At 34.5% G+C, this 18,742-nt stretch overlaps 1 protein-coding gene across 5 annotated transcripts in view; it reads left to right on the top strand.

Moving 5' to 3' along the window:
- FANCL (FA complementation group L) overlaps nt 1-18,742 on the top strand; it is a 94,300-nt gene that overhangs the window by 67,160 nt on the left and 8,398 nt on the right. For all 5 annotated transcript variants that reach the window (XR_007190757.2, XM_057309449.1, XM_026485483.4 and 2 more), the window contains one exon: nt 12,500-12,650. Coding sequence is in view for 4 of the 5 variants with exons in the window: in XM_057309449.1 (XP_057165432.1) it covers nt 12,500-12,650 (151 nt within the window). In the remaining variant the exon portion in view is untranslated. The remainder of the gene's footprint in view (nt 1-12,499; nt 12,651-18,742) is intronic.

Raw genomic sequence — 18,742 nt, 5'->3', positions numbered from 1 at the left:
TACGAGGTTGAGTATTTTTCATTTGATTATGTGTATTTTTTCTTTGGGGAATTATCTCTTCATCCAACCCCTCCATTTTTTAAAAATCGTATGTACCTTTTTTTTTTAACTGATTTTTCAATAGCCCTTTTATATTAAGTGTATTGATACTTTGTCTGATATGGTACAGGTATTTTTCAGTTTTCTGTTTTTGTTCACGGTCTGTGAACTTCTCCAGGTCAAGGACTATATGGCTTTTAAAAATGGCTGTCAACTTTTAAACATACACTATATGCTAAGCAGTTAAGCATTTTATATATGTTATCTCACTCAAATCTTGTACGGATTAATGCTATTTCCATATTGCAGAAGCTAAGTGAAATTAATTTGCTCAGAAAGATGTAGCTGGCTTTAAGAGGTGGAGCTAGGAATCAGACTCAAGATATGGCTAGTCTGTGATCTTTTTTTTTAAAGATTTTATTTATTTGAGAGAGAATGAGCAGGGGGAGGGGCAGAGGAAGAGGGTGAAGCAGGCTCCTTGCTGATCAGGACCCTGGGATCATGACCTGAGCTGAAGGCAGATGCTTAACCAGCTGAGCCACCCAGGTGCCCCTAAAGTCTGTGACCTTAAGTAACATGTATTGCATCTTATATTTCTTTCGGTCAACCCAGTATCTATGATAGAGCATAGCACTTAGTAGATACATTTTATACTTTTGCTGGATTGAATTGTATTAACACATAACTCATTAATGTAATATTTGGTTATTTAGTTTTGTATAATTTGGTGTGTTGTAAATAAGAACATGCATTCTTTAATCTTTTCTTTTACTAAAGTTTAGTTGGCATGCACTGTTCCATAGTGTCAAGTATACAACATAGTGATTCAACAGATCTATACTTTACGCTATGCGCACCCCAAGTGTAGCATCATCTGTCACCATACAACGACGTTACAATACCACTGACTGTGTTCCCTCTGCTGTACCTTTTATCACTGTGACTTACTCATTCCGTAACTGGAGACCCATGTCTCCTACTCTTCTTCCCTCATTTGCCCATCTCCCCACTTCCCTGCCCTCTGGCAACCGTCAGTTGTTCTCCGTATTTATGGATGTTTCTGCTTTTTTTTTTTAGATTCCACATTATAAGTGAAATCATATAATATTTGTCTTCCTCTATATTCTTCAGTTCTTGACCCAGATAGTTTGTGGAACAAACTGATTGTTCTAAGTTGAAGTTAAAACTTTTTTCCTTAGGTCTAATTTTATAGAACATGCTCATTTTTACAAATTTATTTCATATCCCCCCAAAATCCCAAAATTAAAATACTGTTTAAACATTAAAAACCAGTCAAATTAAAATTAATATGTAAATGTTAAGGATGCCTTTTTCCTCATAAAGTGGACTGCTCAAATCTTTTTCTTTTATTGAAGTATAGTTAACATACAGTGGTTTATTAGTTTCAGGTATACAACATATTGATTCAGCACTTCTATACATAGCTCAGTGTTTACTATAAGTATAGTCACCATCTGTCGTCATATGTTATTACAGTACTATTGGCTATAATCCCTATGCTGTATTTTCATCTCCATGACTTATAACTGAAATTTTGGCTCTTAATCTTCTTTATCTATTACACTGCCCCCACCCCCACAACCACCAGTTTGTTTTTTCGTTTTTTTAAGATTCCACATAAATTGACATCCTAAATTATTTGTCTTTCTCTGATTCATTTCACTTAGCTTAATACCCTCCAGGTCCATCCATATTGTTATAAATGTCAAGATTTCATCCTTTTTATGGTTGCGTAGTATTCCATTGGGTGTATATGTATACACATCTTCCTTATCCGTCCATTTATCAGTGGACACTTAGGTTGCTTTCATATCTTGGCTTCTGTACATAGTGCAGTAAACGGAGGGGGGCATATACCTTTATACCTTTTCAAATTAGTGTTTTTGTATTCTTTGGGTAAATACCCAGTAGTGGAATTACTGAGTCATATGATGTTTCTATTTTTTATTTTTTGAGGAGCTGTCACACTGTTTTCCACAGTGGCCACACCAGTTTGCATTCTGACCAACAGTGCACAAGGGTTTCTTTTTTTTCCCCTATATCCTCGCCAGTACTTGTTATTTCTTACTTTTAGAGTCTGGTCTTTCTGACAGGTGTAGGCTGATATATCTTTGTGGTTTTGATTTGCATTTCCCTGATGATTAGTGATGTTGAGCATCTTTTCATGTGTTTTTTGGCCATCTGTCTTCTTGAGAAAAATGTCTATTCAGGCCCTCTGCCTTTTTTTTTTTTTTTTTTTTTTTTGAGAAAGAGAAGGGTGGGAGGGAGATGGAGGGGGGAAGGGGAGAGAGAGAGAGAATCTTAAGTAGGCTCCATACTTAGCACAGAGCCTGATGTGGGGCTTGATCTCACAACCCTGAGATCATGACCTGAGCTGAAATCAAGAGTCAGATGCTTATCCGACTGAGTCACCCAGGTGCCCCCTTCTGCCCATTTTTTAATTGGATTTTTGTTTGTTTTTTGATGTGTAAGTTCTTTATATATTTTGTATATTAACTTCTTATCGAATATATCATTTACCAGTATCTTCTCCCATTTACTAGGTTTCCTTTTCATTTTGTTGATGGTTTCCTTCACTGGAAAAGCTTTTTCTTCGGTGTAGTTCCAATAGTTTATTTTTGCTTCTGTTTTTCTTGCCTGAGGTGACACATTTAGAAACATGTTGCTAAGGCTGATGTCAAAGAGATTAGTACCTATTATTGTTTCTTCCAGGCTTTTTATGGTTTTGGGTCTCATTTAGGTCTTCAATCCAATTTGAATTTACTTTTGTGTGTGGTGTAAGAAAGTGGTTCTGTTTCATTCTTTTGCATGTAGCTGTCCAGTTTTCCCAGCACCATTTATTGAAAATACTATCTGTTACCCATTGTATATTCCTGCCTCCTTATAAGTGTGGGTTTATTTCTGGGCTCTTTATTCTCTTCCATTGATCTCTGCGTCTGTTTTTGTGCCAGTACCATACTGTTTTGATTACTACAGCTTTGTAGTGTATCTTGAAATCTGGATTGTGATACCTCCAGCTCCCCCCCCCCCCCAAGATTTCTTTGGCTATTCGAGGTCTTTTTTGCTTCCACGCCAATTTTGGTATTCTAGTTCTGTTAAAAATGCTGTTGGTATTTCGATAGGGATTACATTGAATCTGCAGATTGCTTTGGGCAGTATGGATATTTCAACAGTAATTCTTCCAATCCATGAGCATGGCACATCTTTCTGTTTGTTTTTGTTATCTTCAGTTTCTTTCATCAATGTTTTGTATTTTTCAGAGTATAGGAGGTCTTTCACCTTCTTAAGTTTATTCCTAAGTATTTAATTTTGGGGGATGTAATTGTAAATGGTATTGTTTTCTTAATTTCTCCTTCTGCCACTCAGCATATAGAAATGCAACAGATTCCTGTATATCAATTTTGTGTACTGCAATTTTCCTGAATTCATTGATCAGTTCTCATAGTTTTTGGTGGAGTCTTTAGGTGGAATTCTATTTATAGTATGTCATCTGCAAAGAGTGACAGTTTTACTTCATCCTTACCAATTTGGATGGTTTTTATTTCTTTTTCATGTCTGATTGCTGCAGCTAGGACTTCCAGTACTACGTTGAATAAAAGTGGGAAGAGTGGACATCTTTGTTTCTGATCTTAGGGGAAGAGCTCTGTTTTTCACCACTGAGTATGGTGTTTTCTGTCAGTTTGTCATATATGGCCTTTATTATGTTGAGATATGTTTCGTTTAAAACTACTTCATTGAAAGATTTTATCATAAAAAGGATGTTGTATTTTGTCAAATGCTTTTGTGCATCTTATTGTGGTGATCATATGGTTTTTATCCTTTTTCTTATTAATGTGATACATCACATTGATTTGTGAGTATTGAACCACCTTCACACTCTGAAATAAATCCTACTTCATCGTGGTGAGTGGTTTTTTTTGATGTACTATTGAATTTTTTTGTGAGAATTTTTATATCTTTGTTTATCAGAGATACTGGCTTGTAGTTTCCTCTTTTTTGTGGTGTCTTTGTCTGGTGTTGGTATCAGGGTAATGGCTGGCCTTGTAGAATGAATTCGTAACTTTTTCTTCCTTTTCTGTTTTTTGATATAGTTTGGGGAAGAATGTGTATTAACTCTTCTTTAAATGTAGTATTTACATGTGAACCTATCTTGTCCTGAATTTTGTTTGTTAGTTTTTTTTTTTTTTTTTATTACTGATTCAATTTTATTTGTAGTAATTGGTCTTTGGTCTGTTCAAATTTTCTATTTCTTCATGATGCAGTTTTGGAAGATGTGTTGCTAGGAACTTATTCATTTCTTCTAGGTTGTCCAATTTGCTGGCATATAATTTTTCATAATCTCTTATAATCCTCTGTATTTTTGTAGGGTCAGTTATTTCTCTTCCTTTGTTTCTCATTTTAATTATATGAGTCCTCTCTTTCTTGATGAATCTGGGTAAGGCTTTATCAATTTTGTTTATATTTTCAAAGAATTAGTTCCTGGTTTCATTGATCTTTTCTATTTTTTTAATCTCGATTTTATTCATTTCTGCTCTAATATTTATCATTTCCCTTCCTCTAGCTTTGGGCATTATTTGTTTTTTTTTTTATTGTGTCTAGCCATGTTAGGTGTAAAGTTAAGTTGTTTGAGATTTTTCTTTTTCTTTTCTTTTCTTTTTTTGACACAGGTCTATATCGTCATAAGCTTCCCTCTTAGAATAGCTTCTGCTACATTCCAAAGATTTTGAACCATTGTGTTTCCATTTTCATTTTTCTCCATGGTTTTTTTTTTTTTTTCTCTCTGATTCATTGTTTAGTAGCATGTTTTTTAGCCTCTATGTATAGTGTACTTTCTAGACTTTTTCTTGTAACTGATTTCTAGTTTCCTACTGTAGTGGTTAGAAAAGGTGCTTGATATGATTTCATTTTTCTTAAATTTATTGAGACTTGTTTTGTGGCCTAACATGTGATCTGTTCTGGAGGATGTTCTATGTATACTTGAAAAGATTTTGAAGAAGACTCTATTTTTTTACCTAAATTTAAAGCCAAGGTAAGGAGAATTGGTATCTTTTCACCAAAAGGCTCCAGGCAAGGAGAAAGGATGGAGATGTCCCATGGGCCAGGCTTTGTGTGAGGCAGTTTTAGGTACATTCTCACATTTACTCCTCCAACCTTATGATGCTGGCACAACACACCCATGTTACGATCAGGGAAAGTGAGGTCCTGAAAAGTTAAACTTTGAGTGTTAGAGCTGAAATTCGAACCAAGTCTGCTGGCCCCTGTATCAATACTCTTTCCCCTGGCCACCACCCTTTACCATGTGCAGTCATTCCCACCAGTATCCGTATTGAATTCGCAGAGGGTCCGCCTTTGTGCTCCTAGCCTTGGTTATAGTGGGGGTCATGAAATCAATGCCAGGATAGTGCAGGTAAAGCCACCCAGCAGCCCCCACAGATTGCTGAGAGCCAGCAGCCACCCATGAACAGCTCTGGAGAAAGAGGTGAGGTCCTTGCTGGCATTCTTTTCCCCACCACAGAATGGTTTGAAGCCTCTTTGTGTCTCTTACCTATTTCTTCCTTTCTTCCCCAATACCCTCTCAAGTTTGGTTCTTTCCTCAATTATCCACTTCCTCCCCACCCCCACCAATCTTTTCCTCCAGAATAATTTGTATGAACACCCGTACACGTTGCTTTTCACTTCATTTCAACATTGGCTCTGCTCCCATTTTTGTCCTCTGCACTCCTACTGTTGTTGATTTCATCAGAATAGGCAACATAAGCAATTACCTGAAGCAAATATATTTGGAGCCTTCACTCAACAACCAAGTCCTTTTTCATCCTACACTTGAAGTCTAGTGATAATAAAATTGAGAGAGAGACATTTGGACATCAGTATACTAATACTCCCAGAGATTATACCCCACGCATTATTTAGGTCAGTTTTTACGACCGGGTGTTATGCTTTCTGTACCTATTTTTTTATTTTCTATTTCACCCACATTATTTATTTTGGAGTTGCCATGTGCTTAACCAAAGTCTTGGGAGGACAGCATCTCTTCAACTCCTGCCAACTGTCAGCAGGTAGGGAGCTCATATACTTCATACTCAGGTAGAATGGGTTTGAAGAAGCTAGGTCCATCACTGACTGGCTCTGAGAGATAGAGCAAACTACTAAAAAAAATAAAAATAAAAGAACGAGTATTTTTGCTGTTTCTGGATGCAACATTCTGTATATATATTTGTTAGGTCCATCTGGTCAAATGTGTCTTTCAGAGCCACTGTTTCCTTGTTGATTTTTCTCTCTGAATGATCTATCCTTTGCTGTAAGTGAGGTGTTCAAGTCCTGTGCTTGTATTGTATTACTGTCAGTTTCTCCTTCCTTAGCTGTTAATAATTGCTTTCTGTTTTTAGGTGCCCCTATGTTGGGTGCATAAATTTATACAGTTGGGTTTTATCTTTGTCATTATGTAGTGCTTATCTTTGTCTCTTGCTTCATAAATTGTTTAAATCTTTTAGAAATATGATCCTGTAACTTTTGGACTATAACAGGGATGGCTATTCATCGTTCTAGTCGTTCTTAACTTTTTCTGGACATTAGAATCCTTGGGGGGGAGGTTTTAGAAGTCCCAAGGCCAAGGCTGCATTGAACCAAGGTTAATTAAAAAGGAATGGCTGACAATGGAATCTAGATATTAGTGTTTAAGTTCCCTAGGTGATTGCAGTACAATTTTTATTGTAGAGAAAGTTACAGGTATTGATACTATTTCTGTTGTTATCTATATCTGTAGTTGAAGGAAATGCTAAATTTTACTTTGAGAATACAAAGATGTATTTTTTTTAACCTAAAGGTCTAATTTAAAGGTCTAATGAATTAAAGGTCAGTTATTGACTATTTGAAAAAAAAATGAAAGATTAGTCTATAACCTGATTCAATTAACTTTTTTAGTTACAATGAATAACTCACATAAGTTCTATATAATTTCCCCTCCCCCCAGTATTTTATTATAACTTTTGAAACCTACAGAAACATTGAAAAAGTTTGTGATGAATACTCATGTGCCCACCACCTAGATTCTAGAGTTGACATTTACTGTTCTTGCTTCATCACTTACCTTTCCATTTGTGCATCTCTCCATCCCTAAGTTGATCTGAGTTTTGTTGCCTTTCAAAGTAATTTGCAGGTGTCCAAGATCTTTCCCCAAAATACTTCAGCATGTCTACCTTTACTAAAGTTCAGTTCCTTGTAAAACTTGGAAACCATGAAACGCATAAATTCCAAGTGTGTGTAACATAAGTTTCTGTAAATGAATATACCATGTAGTCCATTTTCAAGATGCAGAGCATGACCATTATCTCAGTCTTTTATCTCCTCCTAGTAAATCCCTGTTGTTTTGATTTTTTCACTATGCCTTATTTTTTCCTGTTTCAGACTTCATGTAAACAGAAGTGTACAGTCTGTCCTCTTTTGGAGATGGCCTCATTTCACCCAGCATATTTTTGAAATTCTCCATGTTGTGACATGTATCAGTGGTTTGTTCTTTTTATTCCCGTTAGTCTGCTACATGAATATACATTAGTTTGTATATTCTAGCTTTTATTAATGGACATTTGGATTTATACTAATTTTTGGCGCTCTGAATAAAACTGCTATGAACATTATATAAATCTTTTTATGGACGTATCTTTTCACTTCTGTTGGAGTGGAATTGCTAGGTCATAAGATAGAAATATATTTAGTTTTTTAAAACGGTGCCAGATCTTTTCAAAAGTGGTTGTGGCATTTTACATGCTTACCAGCAGCATATGAGAGTTTAGGTTGTTTTACGACTTTGCCAACATTTTATATTTTATTTTAATATTACTTCTTAATATCAGTATTCTTTTTTCCTGAGTCTTGTTTTATTTGATTCATTTATAAATTCATTTTGCACATTGTAAATTTGCTCCCCTACACCCCCATCCCCAAAATAATCTTTAAAAAGTAGCTTTGGTGAGATGTGAAACTCCTTATATTAAAAATTGGGAATTGGCAATTTTTATTTTTGAAGAAATTTTTTAGAAAACTTTTCTTTTTGCAAAATATTTAACTTTGATATTAATTTTGGTCATATTATAGTGTGTGCTCCTTTGGCATTTATGATGATGTGTATAGAATTTTGCTTTGTTCGAAACTGCATTTAGAAATGGGTTTTTGTTTTCTAATTTTTGTAGGAAAATCAGTTCAAGATAAGAGTTTGTGAATGATTTAATGGATAAAATAAGCAGTTGGAGAAAAATATAGCTTACTGATACATTAGTTTTAATGTCTACCTCCTAAATTCATTGAAATTCCCAGGGGAAATGTTTTTGTGTCTCACTATTCACCTTTTTGGACTCTTTTCTTTATCTAGAACATAAAAATAGTATTTAATGTATCTATTTCACATAACTACGTAGTAAAATCCGATGATGACTTTTAGGATTCAAAATTTACTTTTTCTGTTAATTACCAACTGACTTCTAGTTCCAGGGTTGTTGTATTTTTTTTTCTTTTTTACTGTCATTTTCTTTATTAAAAAGATAGCCTTTACTTTTTGTTCAAAACGCGGAGTTAGTTTTAAGTAGAGCTGTGTTTAGAATTTCCTTTACAGTCAGGCACACCAGAAATGGACATCGTGTTTTGGCATACTTACTTTCAAATGAAAGATGCCACTGTGAAAACATTTTATGACTTTTTTTGTTTGTTTGGTTAGCCCTTTCTTGGGTTAACAATGAAATAGGTAATTATAGATTTTAAAATACAGAGATAGCTATAAGTGGAGAGAAAGGAAAGAGACGTTTTTGTGCTGATTTTGAAAAAGAATAGTCTCTTCAGCAAATGAAGTATTGGGAAATAGGATATCCACGTGCGAAAAAGGAAATTGGACCCTTACCTTGCATTGTGCACAAAAATCAAAATGAATTAATGACTTAAATATAAGACCTGAAACTAAAAACTCCTAGTACAAAACATAGGGGGAATACTTCCTGATCTTAATCTTGGTAATAATCTCTTGATCGACACCAGAAGCACCAGCACCAGAGCAAAAATAGACTATTCATCAACTTGTACGCATTAAGTATGTACAGTTCTTTGTATATCACGTCTCAATAACGCTGTTAATAAACCAACATACTGTTCAGCAATTGTATTGTTGTGTACGTATCTGATGATCAATGATTGCCTTATTATACACAAATTATGGTATCAGATCTGCAGAATACAAAAATCAATTTAATTGCAATGTAAATAAGTTTTAGGGGGCTATGACTAAAGGAAGAAAATTCAGTTAGAAGGGTTTTTTAGTAATCTAGTTATCTGGTTAGTAATCCATGCTTAGATTCCTGGGGAAGCTTTCTCCTGGAAGAGAATGACATCAGTGTGGAGCACTAGGAGTATGATATGTCTGTTAGCCATGTGGAGATCATCTGTAGAGCGATAGCGGAGCAGTTCTGGAGTTCTCGATCTGGCCTAAAGAAATTTGGGAATCATAGAAATTGGGGATCATAGAGAAGATGGTTACTGAAGCTTGGAGTGGTAAATATACCCATGGAGAGTATTTCAGTTTACTCAGTGTACTCTTACATCGATGGATACACATTAAACAATGTTAATTGCAAGCCATGAAAAAGAACTGTGGTTTTAATCATTAACATAAAACATAATTTGCAAGCTACCTGTAAATAACAATAGCCTTAATAAATAAAATGATGAAGGTCATAAATGATTATTTTTATATCAGGTAGTTGACTTCAGTTTACTTACGTATTTATTGAACAGCTTTTGGAATTTGTGTTGCTATCATTAAGTGGTGGTATTACAAAGCAAAAATATCACTTTGAGAGGAACTGCATTTACATTGTTTTGTTTTAAGCCAGGAAGTTATAGTATTAGGATTGCAGAATACAAATATCAGCCTAATTACAATATAAATAATGGGCTTCAGGGCAATATAACTAGTGGGGGAAAACCCAGTTAGAAGGTTGTTTTGAATGGTTTTCTGAGGCGGACCGATATGTTCAGTTTTACATTTTAGGGAGGGTATTCTGTGATAAGTCAGTGATGGCATGTCTGGATGTGGAAGCAAGAACGAGGGGGTTATTTTATTTATTTATTTAAAGTATTTTTATTTATTTGTCAGAGGAATCGAGAGAGACAGACAGGCAGAGGGAGAAGCAGGCTCCCCACGGAGCAAGGAGCCCGACACCGAACTCAATCCCAGGACCCTGGGATCATGACCTGAGCTGAAGGCAGACATTTAACTGTCTGAGCCATCCAGGTGTCCAGGGGGGTTATTTTAAGAGTACATAATAATACTAGGGTAAATAGAGCTACCAAGAAATGTGTTAAAAATAAAAACAGGTCTTTAGTTATTGATATTAGGTATAAAAAGAAATCTGCAAGGATCACAGCTGATCTGTTTGGGTATCTAAAGAATGGCGGCACATTTAATGAAAGAGGAAATAAGTGTAGCCCACAGTAAAAACAAAACAAAACTTGGGAGTTTGGTTTCTGATTTCTGGATTTTGGCATCTAAGTTTATAGATAAGTGTGGCAACAAAAGAGAACAGGTATTTTGTCTTCAGGCTTTTGTTCCTGCTCTTATTCCCCAACCTCCCCCCCCTCCCCCCCCCCCACCCGTTTATTGAAGGTTGCAGAGTTGAACTAGTTTTGTGAAACTGAGCCATGACTTCATCTAGGTGTAAACCCTGACTCAAGTGATGAGATGAAATGGGTTTTCCTTAAGCACGTATTAAGTACAAAATATACCTTTAAGGAGGTACTTTCTTTTCACGTTACTCAGGGCATACTGTATTCTTGCATTGTTGGTTTGTATCAGTTATTTGGGATAAATACATTTGTAATATTTTTAGTGATTTTTTTAAAAAAATATGTATTGCTTATTTGAAACAATAAGATCCTTAATTCTTCTTTTAAACTTTTAGTTTTTATTGCTTTTAATATAAAAATATTTAGTAAATAGTGGTAACCTTTAAACATACTACTTTATAAGAAACTTTTGACTTTGCTTGAAAGTAATTATAAATTGAGTTTTAAAATCAGTAATGGTAGGGGTGCCTGAGTGGCTCAGTGGATTAAGCATCTGCCTTTGGCTCAGGTCCTGATCCTGGGGTCCTGGGATCAAGCCTCTTTCTCCTTCTCCCTTTGCCCCTCCCCCTGCTCGCTCGCGCTCTCTCTCTTCCTCTCAAATAAAATCTTTAAAAAATTCAATAATGTCTTTAGTTCTTATTATTAGTGAAAATGTATTTATGTTAATTCCCATAAAATATTAATGTCTGAAAGACTAAATTCAGACATTGGCTAAAAGTTTAACATTAGAAGAAATCTTATTTGTAATTTGTTTGAATTTTAGGAATGTGTAAAACCTAGTCAATGTTAGATTACATATTTGAAAGTTGGGAAGAGTAAATCTTAAAAGTTCTCATCACAAGGGTAGAAAAATTTTTTGTAACTTTGTATGGTGACAGATAACGATTTACTGTGATGGTTTTACAGTGTATACAAATAATAAATTAGGTTGTACACCTGAAACTAATACAATGTATGTCGATTTTACCTCAAAAAAAAAAAAAAACAACAAAGAACCTCAATCTACAGATGTCTTCGTAGTAGTGAATGGTCTCTCTTAAAATCCTGTGCTTCTGGGTTTACATCAGTATTTGTCAGGACTAGATAGTCCACATGGTGCCTGTGTGCGTGAGAAGACATTTTCAGGGATGATGTATGTAAAATTTCATTACAGGCATTAACAGATGAACATTTGCAATTGATTTGGATAAAGAGGAACACTAACTTTCAGCTCCAATTAAACATTGCTCCCCATCCACCAAAAGATGCAATATTCTCATTAATAGATCTATATTACAAAAAATGTACTCCATTATTATTTGAATTTAATCAATACAAACTTTGTGGGAAAATATGTGTAGAACCTTTTTATACTCTTTGCCTAAAGAGGTCTGTAAAGTTAATAATGTTAAAAACTAATCAAATTACAAATTGTGCTGCATTTAACTTGGTAGATAGCTGCACACTGGATAACTTGATAACTTTCAGACTAAAATTGTATAGACACCATGCTCAATACATAGTATAGTCATTAATGAAGTACATACGTGTCTTGTATTAGTAATTACTATTCTATAAATACAGTACAGAATGCATCATATAAAAATACGGTCTCTAAAAAACAATTTCTGATAAGATGCACAGTCCCAGTGCCAATCAGAAAATTCTGTCAATGCTAATGGCGGTGAAGAGAGGTGAAGCAGGGAGAGTTGACTCTTGTTTACTAGAGTAGTTTCAGCTGAAATGAAACAGAGCTTAAAATTTCTAAATTGAATTGTATTTTAAGTGAAAGATTATCTGCTGTTGATAAGAGCGTCATGCAACTTACGCAGGTTTTATCTGTCTTTCACAGAGCTCCTTAGTAAGCATTTACGGTCAGTTTTTGGCAGCCTTAGAATCACTGAAGGCATTCTGGGATGTTATGGATGAAATCGATGAGAAGACTTGGGTACTTGAGCCAGAAAAACCTACCCGGAGTGCGACGGCGCGCAGAATTGCACTAGGTACGGAAAAAGGATTAAGGAGACTGTGTGTGTGTGTGTGTGTGTGTGTGTGTGTGTGTGTGTGTGTATGTGTGTACTTTGTATTAATTAGAAAAATGGATCTAAAGGGGATATTGGACTCTTAGGTGAGATTTTTTTTTTTTTTATAAAGTCAGCTATTAAAACTTTTTGGGATGAACTGTGATTTATTACTATGTATTTGAATAAATGTTTCAGGAGAAAAGGGCAAGTACTGAGGTGTTTCGGTATAAAAGGTGATGGTCAATGAAGTATCATTCAGAGATACTGTTTAATTAGATTTTAATTAGCACAGAAATAATGGAACAGGTTTTTCAAAACTTACATTGCTTAGGGAAAAAAATTGTAATAATGAAAGTCTTCATCCATGAGACTTAGACAAGATTAATATGAACAGATCTGGGAATATTTTCTGACAAAATTTAGAGGATAAAAGAAGCTGAAGTGGGCCATGCATGCCATTGAAGAGTAATCAGAAAGCAGAAAATAATAAACATATTTTAGGTATTTTCTTTACTATAAATACATGATATTAATAAGATGTGATATAACTGTAACTATCCCTGTAATATTACCATCTTTATTATAAAAGTATTGCTTTATGTATTTTCATTATGAACAAGCAATATATGTCAGTTTTAGAGTTCAACCGCTCAATGTTTTAGGTGTTTTAAACTATATTTGAGCTCACAGTAAGTAGTGTAGTTAGGTGACTTGAGATACCTATTTATATTTTTCCTTCTTGGTTTCCTTAGCCCAAATATTGTTAAAAGGCATATATTTTGGAGGATATTATGAAATTCTGTTGTGAATCATATCCACGTTAGCAATTTTTGTATTTTTTTCCCCGGGCGTAATAGATTATCTGGGAGAAAAGCAGTAACATGTAATTATAAGAAAAGGAAGGTATCATTGTGCCGCAGTTCTACAAGTAGCAGTGTCACTCAGTCTAAAAAGTCTAATGGTTTTTAGTTTGGAATGATTAACAAATTATGGTGTATTTGTGAACAAATAGATATTAAGAATGAAAGTATTTTCTTCAAAGGATGTTGTAATTAATTTTCTTCATGGCTCCATTTAAATAATTATTTTGATCAGGTAATGATTAAATATACCTTTTATTATATTTCCCATTGTTCAGCATAGACAACCTGGTTTTTATTCACTCTGTATTTACCTTTAGCTTTTTTTTCACTTCAGGCATTGATTTGTTTTTTTAAGACCCAAGTTTTCAGCAAATTAATTGAAATATATTAAATAATATACCTATTGTTAAGTGAAAGAACTTTCTGGAGCCGTTAGTACATGACATTGCTAAAGGCTAAAATGGAATTTGTGCTCATGGTAAAGAATGTATAAACAAATGAGATAATAAGTTAACTTTTGTATTTTTGTATTTCTCATGAATGATTTGTAGTCATTTTTTATTTTACTTGATTACCTCTTTTTGTCAGATCTGTTGTTAATTGTGTTCATACTGTTGCCAACCTTAGCCAAAAGCTAATGCTATATTGTATAAAATTTATCAGGCCATTTTTTTTGTAAAAATAAAATCCAAATAGACCTTATAGTTATACTAATGTACCTTCAAAAAACAGTAAAATTTCTGAAATTAGTACAATTTTTCAGTAGGTAGAATTTATAAAAGAATCTAGTGCCAAATAGAAATAGATTTTCTTAGATTCTATAAACTAGGTTAGTTGTTTTTGTTGAATGAACAATTTCTGATTTAATATGAATTGAATCCATTGTTAACATATAATGTGAAAGCTTCACATGGAACAAAAGAACTCAGAAAATGTTTTTTATTTCTGTATTTTTATTTTTTGAGTTTTTAGATTCCAGGTGACATACAGTGTAATAGTGGTTTCAGGTGTACAATATAGTGATTCAACACTTCCATAGAGCACCCAGTGCTCATCACAACAAGTGCCCTTCTTAATCCCCAACACCTATTTAACCCATCCCACCACCTGCCTCCCCTCTGGTAACCATCAATTTGCTCTCTGTATTAAGAGTCTTTCTTGGTTTTCCTTTCTCTCTTTTTTTCACCCTATGCTCATTTGTTTTGTTTCTTAAATTCTACATATGAGTGAAATTATATGGTATTTATCTTACTCTGATTGACTTATTTCACTTAGCATAATACTTTCTAGCTCCATCCACACATAGTTGCAAATGCTAAGATTTCATTCTTTTTAATGGCTGGATAATATTCCATTGTATATCTATACCAGTACTTCTTTATCCATTCATCAGTTGATGGACACTTGAGCTGTTTCCATAATTTTGACCATTGTAGATAATGCTGCTATAAACATTAGGGTGCATGTATCCCTTTGAGTTAGTATTTTTGTATTCTTAGGGGTAAATACCTAGTAGTGCAATTGCTGGTTCATAGAGTAGTTCTATTTTCAACGTTTTAAGGAACCTCCACACTGTTTTCCAGAGTGGCTGTACCTTTGAATTCCCACCAACAGTGCAGGAGGGTTCCCCTTTCTCCACATCTTCACCAACACCTGTTGTTTCTTATGTTGTTTTTAGCCATTCTGACAGGTGTGAAGTGGTATCTCAATGTAGTTTGGATTAAAGAGTGATGTTGAGTACCTTTTCATGTCTGTTGGCCATCAGTGTGTTGTCTTTGCAAAAATGTCTATTTGTATCTTCCCATTTTTCAATTGGATTATTTGTTTCTTGGGTGTTAAGTTTTACAAGTTCTTTATATATTTTGGATACTAACCCTTTATCAGATATGTCATTTGCAAATACCTTCTCCCATTCCATAGGTTGCCTTTTAGTCTTGCTGATTATTTCTTTCTCTGCGCAGAAGCTTTTTATTTTGATGAAGTCTCAATAGTTTATTTTTGCTTTTGTTTCCCTTGCCTCAGAAGACATATCTAGAAAGAAGTTGCCAGTGTCATAAAGACATTACTGCCTGTGTTCTCTTCTAGGATTTTTATGGTTTCAGGTATCACACTTAAGTCGTGTTTCAGCCATTTTGAATTTATTTTTGTATTTGGTGTAAGAAAGTGGTTCATTCATTTGCGTGTTTCAGTCCAGTTTTCCCATCACCACCTGTTGCAGACTATACTTTTCCCATTGGATATTCTTTCCTGCTTTGTTGACCATATAGTTGTAGGTTTATTTCTGGGTGTCCTATTCTGTTCAATTGATCTGTGTGTCTGTTTTTGTGCCAGTACTATACTATTTTGATCACTACAGCTTTGTAATATAATTTGAAGTTTGGAATTGTGATGGCTCTAGCTCTGCTTTTCTTTTTCAAGGTTGCTTTGCCTATTCAGGGTCTTCTCTGATACCATACAAATTTTAGGATTGTTTTAGTTCTGTGAAAAATGCTGTTGGTAGTTTGATAGAGATTGTATTAAATGTGTAGATTGCTTTGGGTAGTATAGACATTTTAACAATATTTATTCTTCCAATCCATGAGCATGGAATGTCTTGCCATTTCTTTGTGTCATCTTCAGTTTTTTTGATCATTGTTTTATAGTTTTCAGAGTATAGGTCTTTCACTTCTTTGGTTAGGTTTATTCCTAGGTATCTTATTATTTTTGTTGCAATTGTAAATGTGATTGATTACTTAATTTCTCTTTCTGATTCATTATTGGTGTATAGAAATGCAACAGATTTCTGTACGTTGATTTTTATATCCTGCAACTTTACTGAATTCGTTTATCAGTTCCAGCAGTTTTTTGGTGGCGTCTTCTGGGTTTTCTATATAGCGTATCATGTCATCTGCAGAGAGTGAAAGTTTGGCTTCTTCCTTGCTGATTTGGATGCCTTCTATTTCTTCTTGAAGTTTTCTGATTGCTGTGGCTAGGACTTCCAATATCATATTAAATAACAGTAGTGAGAGTGGACATTCCTGTCTTATTCCTGACTGTAGAGGAAAAGCTCTCAGTTTTTCCCCATTGAGGATGATATTAGCTGTGGATTTTTCATTGATGACATTTATGTTGAGGTGTGTTCCCTGTAACTCTACTTTGTTGAGGGTTTTTATCATGAATGAATGTTGTATTTTGTCAAATATCTTTTCTACATCTATTGAAATGATATGGTTTTTATCCTTTCTTTTATAAATGTGGTATATGTATCACCTTGATTGATTTGTGAATCTTGCAGCCCAGGAGTAAAAACTTCTTGATCATGGTGAATGATTTTTTGGAATGTATTGTTGGATTCAGTTTGCTAGTATTTTATTGAGAATTTTTGCATCCATTCTCATCAGGAGTTATTGGTCAGTGGTTCTCTTTTTTTACTGGAGTCTTTATCTGGTTTTGGTATCAGGGTAATGCTGGCCTCATAGAATGAATGAATTGGGAAGTTTCCTTCCTTTCCTGTTTTATTTTTGTTTTTTGAATAGTTTGAGAAAAATAGATACTAATTCTTCTTTCAGTGTTTGGTAGAATTCACCTGTGAAGCAATCTAGCCCTGGACTTTTGTTTCTTGCGAGTTTTTGCATTACTGATTCAATTTCTTTGCTTGTTATCAGTCTGTTTAAGTTTTCTATTTCTTCCTGCTCCAGGTTTGGTAATTTGTATGTTTCTAGGAATTTATCCATTTCTTCCATGTTGTCCCAATTTGTTGGCACATAGTTTTTCGTAACATTCTCTTATAATTGTATTTCTTTGGTGTTGGTTATTTCTCCTCTTTCATTTGTGATTTTATTTGGGTCCTTTCTGTTTTCTTTTTGATAAGTCTGGCTAGAGGTTTATTTTATTTTTTCAAAGAATCAGCACCTGGTTTCATTGATCTGTTTATTGTATTTTTAGTTTATCATTTATTTCTGTCTTAATCTTTATTATTTCCTTCCTTCCACTGGCTTTAGGCTTCATTCATTGTTATTTTTCTAGGTCCTTTAGGTGTAAGGTTAGGTTTTTGGAGATTTTTCTAGCTTCTTGAGGTAGCCTGTATTGCTATTATATACTTCCCTCTTGGGACCACTTTTGCTGCATCCCCAAGGTTTTGGATTGTTGTGTTTTCATTTTCATTTGTTTCCATTTATTTTTTAATTTCTTCCTTTATTTCCTGGTTGACCCATTCATTGTTTAGTAGCATGTTGTTTAACCTCCATTTATTTGTGGTCTTCCCAAATTTTCTCTCGGGGGTTGACTTTAAGTTTCATAGCATTGACTAAAAAAGGAGAGTGGTAAGATTTCAGTCTTTTTATAATTGTTAAGGCCTATTTTGTGACATTATATGTGATCTATTCTGTAGAATGTTCCATGTGCACTTGAAAAGAATGTGTACTCTGTTTTAGGATGGAATGTTCTGAATATATCTGTTAAGTCCATCTGGTCCAGTGTGTCATTCAGAGCCATTGTTTCTTTGTTGATCTTCTGCTGAGATGATCTGTCCATTGATGTAAGTAGGATGTTAAAGTCCCCTTCTATTGTGTTATTATCAATTCGTTCCTTTATGTTTGTTATTGTTTTATATATTTGGGTGCTTCTACGTTGGGTGCATACATATTTATAATTGTTAAGATTTTCTTGTTGGATTGTCCTCTTTATTATGATATAGTGCCCCTTTTCATCTCTTGTTACAGTTTTGGTTTAAAGTCTAGTTTGTCCATAGGTAAAAATAGAGCCACCCTATGACCCAGCAGTTGCACTACTAGGTATTTATACAAAGGATACAAACATAGTGATTTGAAGGGGCATCTGCACCCCTATGTTTATAGCAGCAGTGCCCACAATAGCCAAAATACAGAAAGAACCCAGGTGTGTCCATCAAAGATGAATGGATAAAGAAGATGTGTGTGTGTGTGTGTGTGTGTGTACACACACACACACACAGTGAAATATTACTCATCCATCAAAAAAGTGAAATCTTGGGCTGTCTGGATGACTCAGTTGGTTAAGTGGCTGCCTTCGGTTCAGATTATGATCCCAGGGTCCTGGGATTGAGTCCCACATGGGCTTCTTGCTCAGTGGGGAGCCTGCTTCTCCCTCTGCTGTTGCTCCCCCTGTTTGTGCTCTCCCTCTGACACATAAATAAATCTTAAAAAAAATTTTTACCATTTGCAACGATGTGGATGGAACTAGAGGGTATTA

The sequence above is a fragment of the Ursus arctos genome, unplaced genomic scaffold (assembly GCF_023065955.2).
Source record: "Ursus arctos isolate Adak ecotype North America unplaced genomic scaffold, UrsArc2.0 scaffold_8, whole genome shotgun sequence".
NCBI classification, from domain to species: Eukaryota; Metazoa; Chordata; class Mammalia; order Carnivora; family Ursidae; genus Ursus; species Ursus arctos.
Note: the sequence above shows the minus strand (reverse complement) of the source record. Positions and strands in the feature narration are given on the sequence as shown.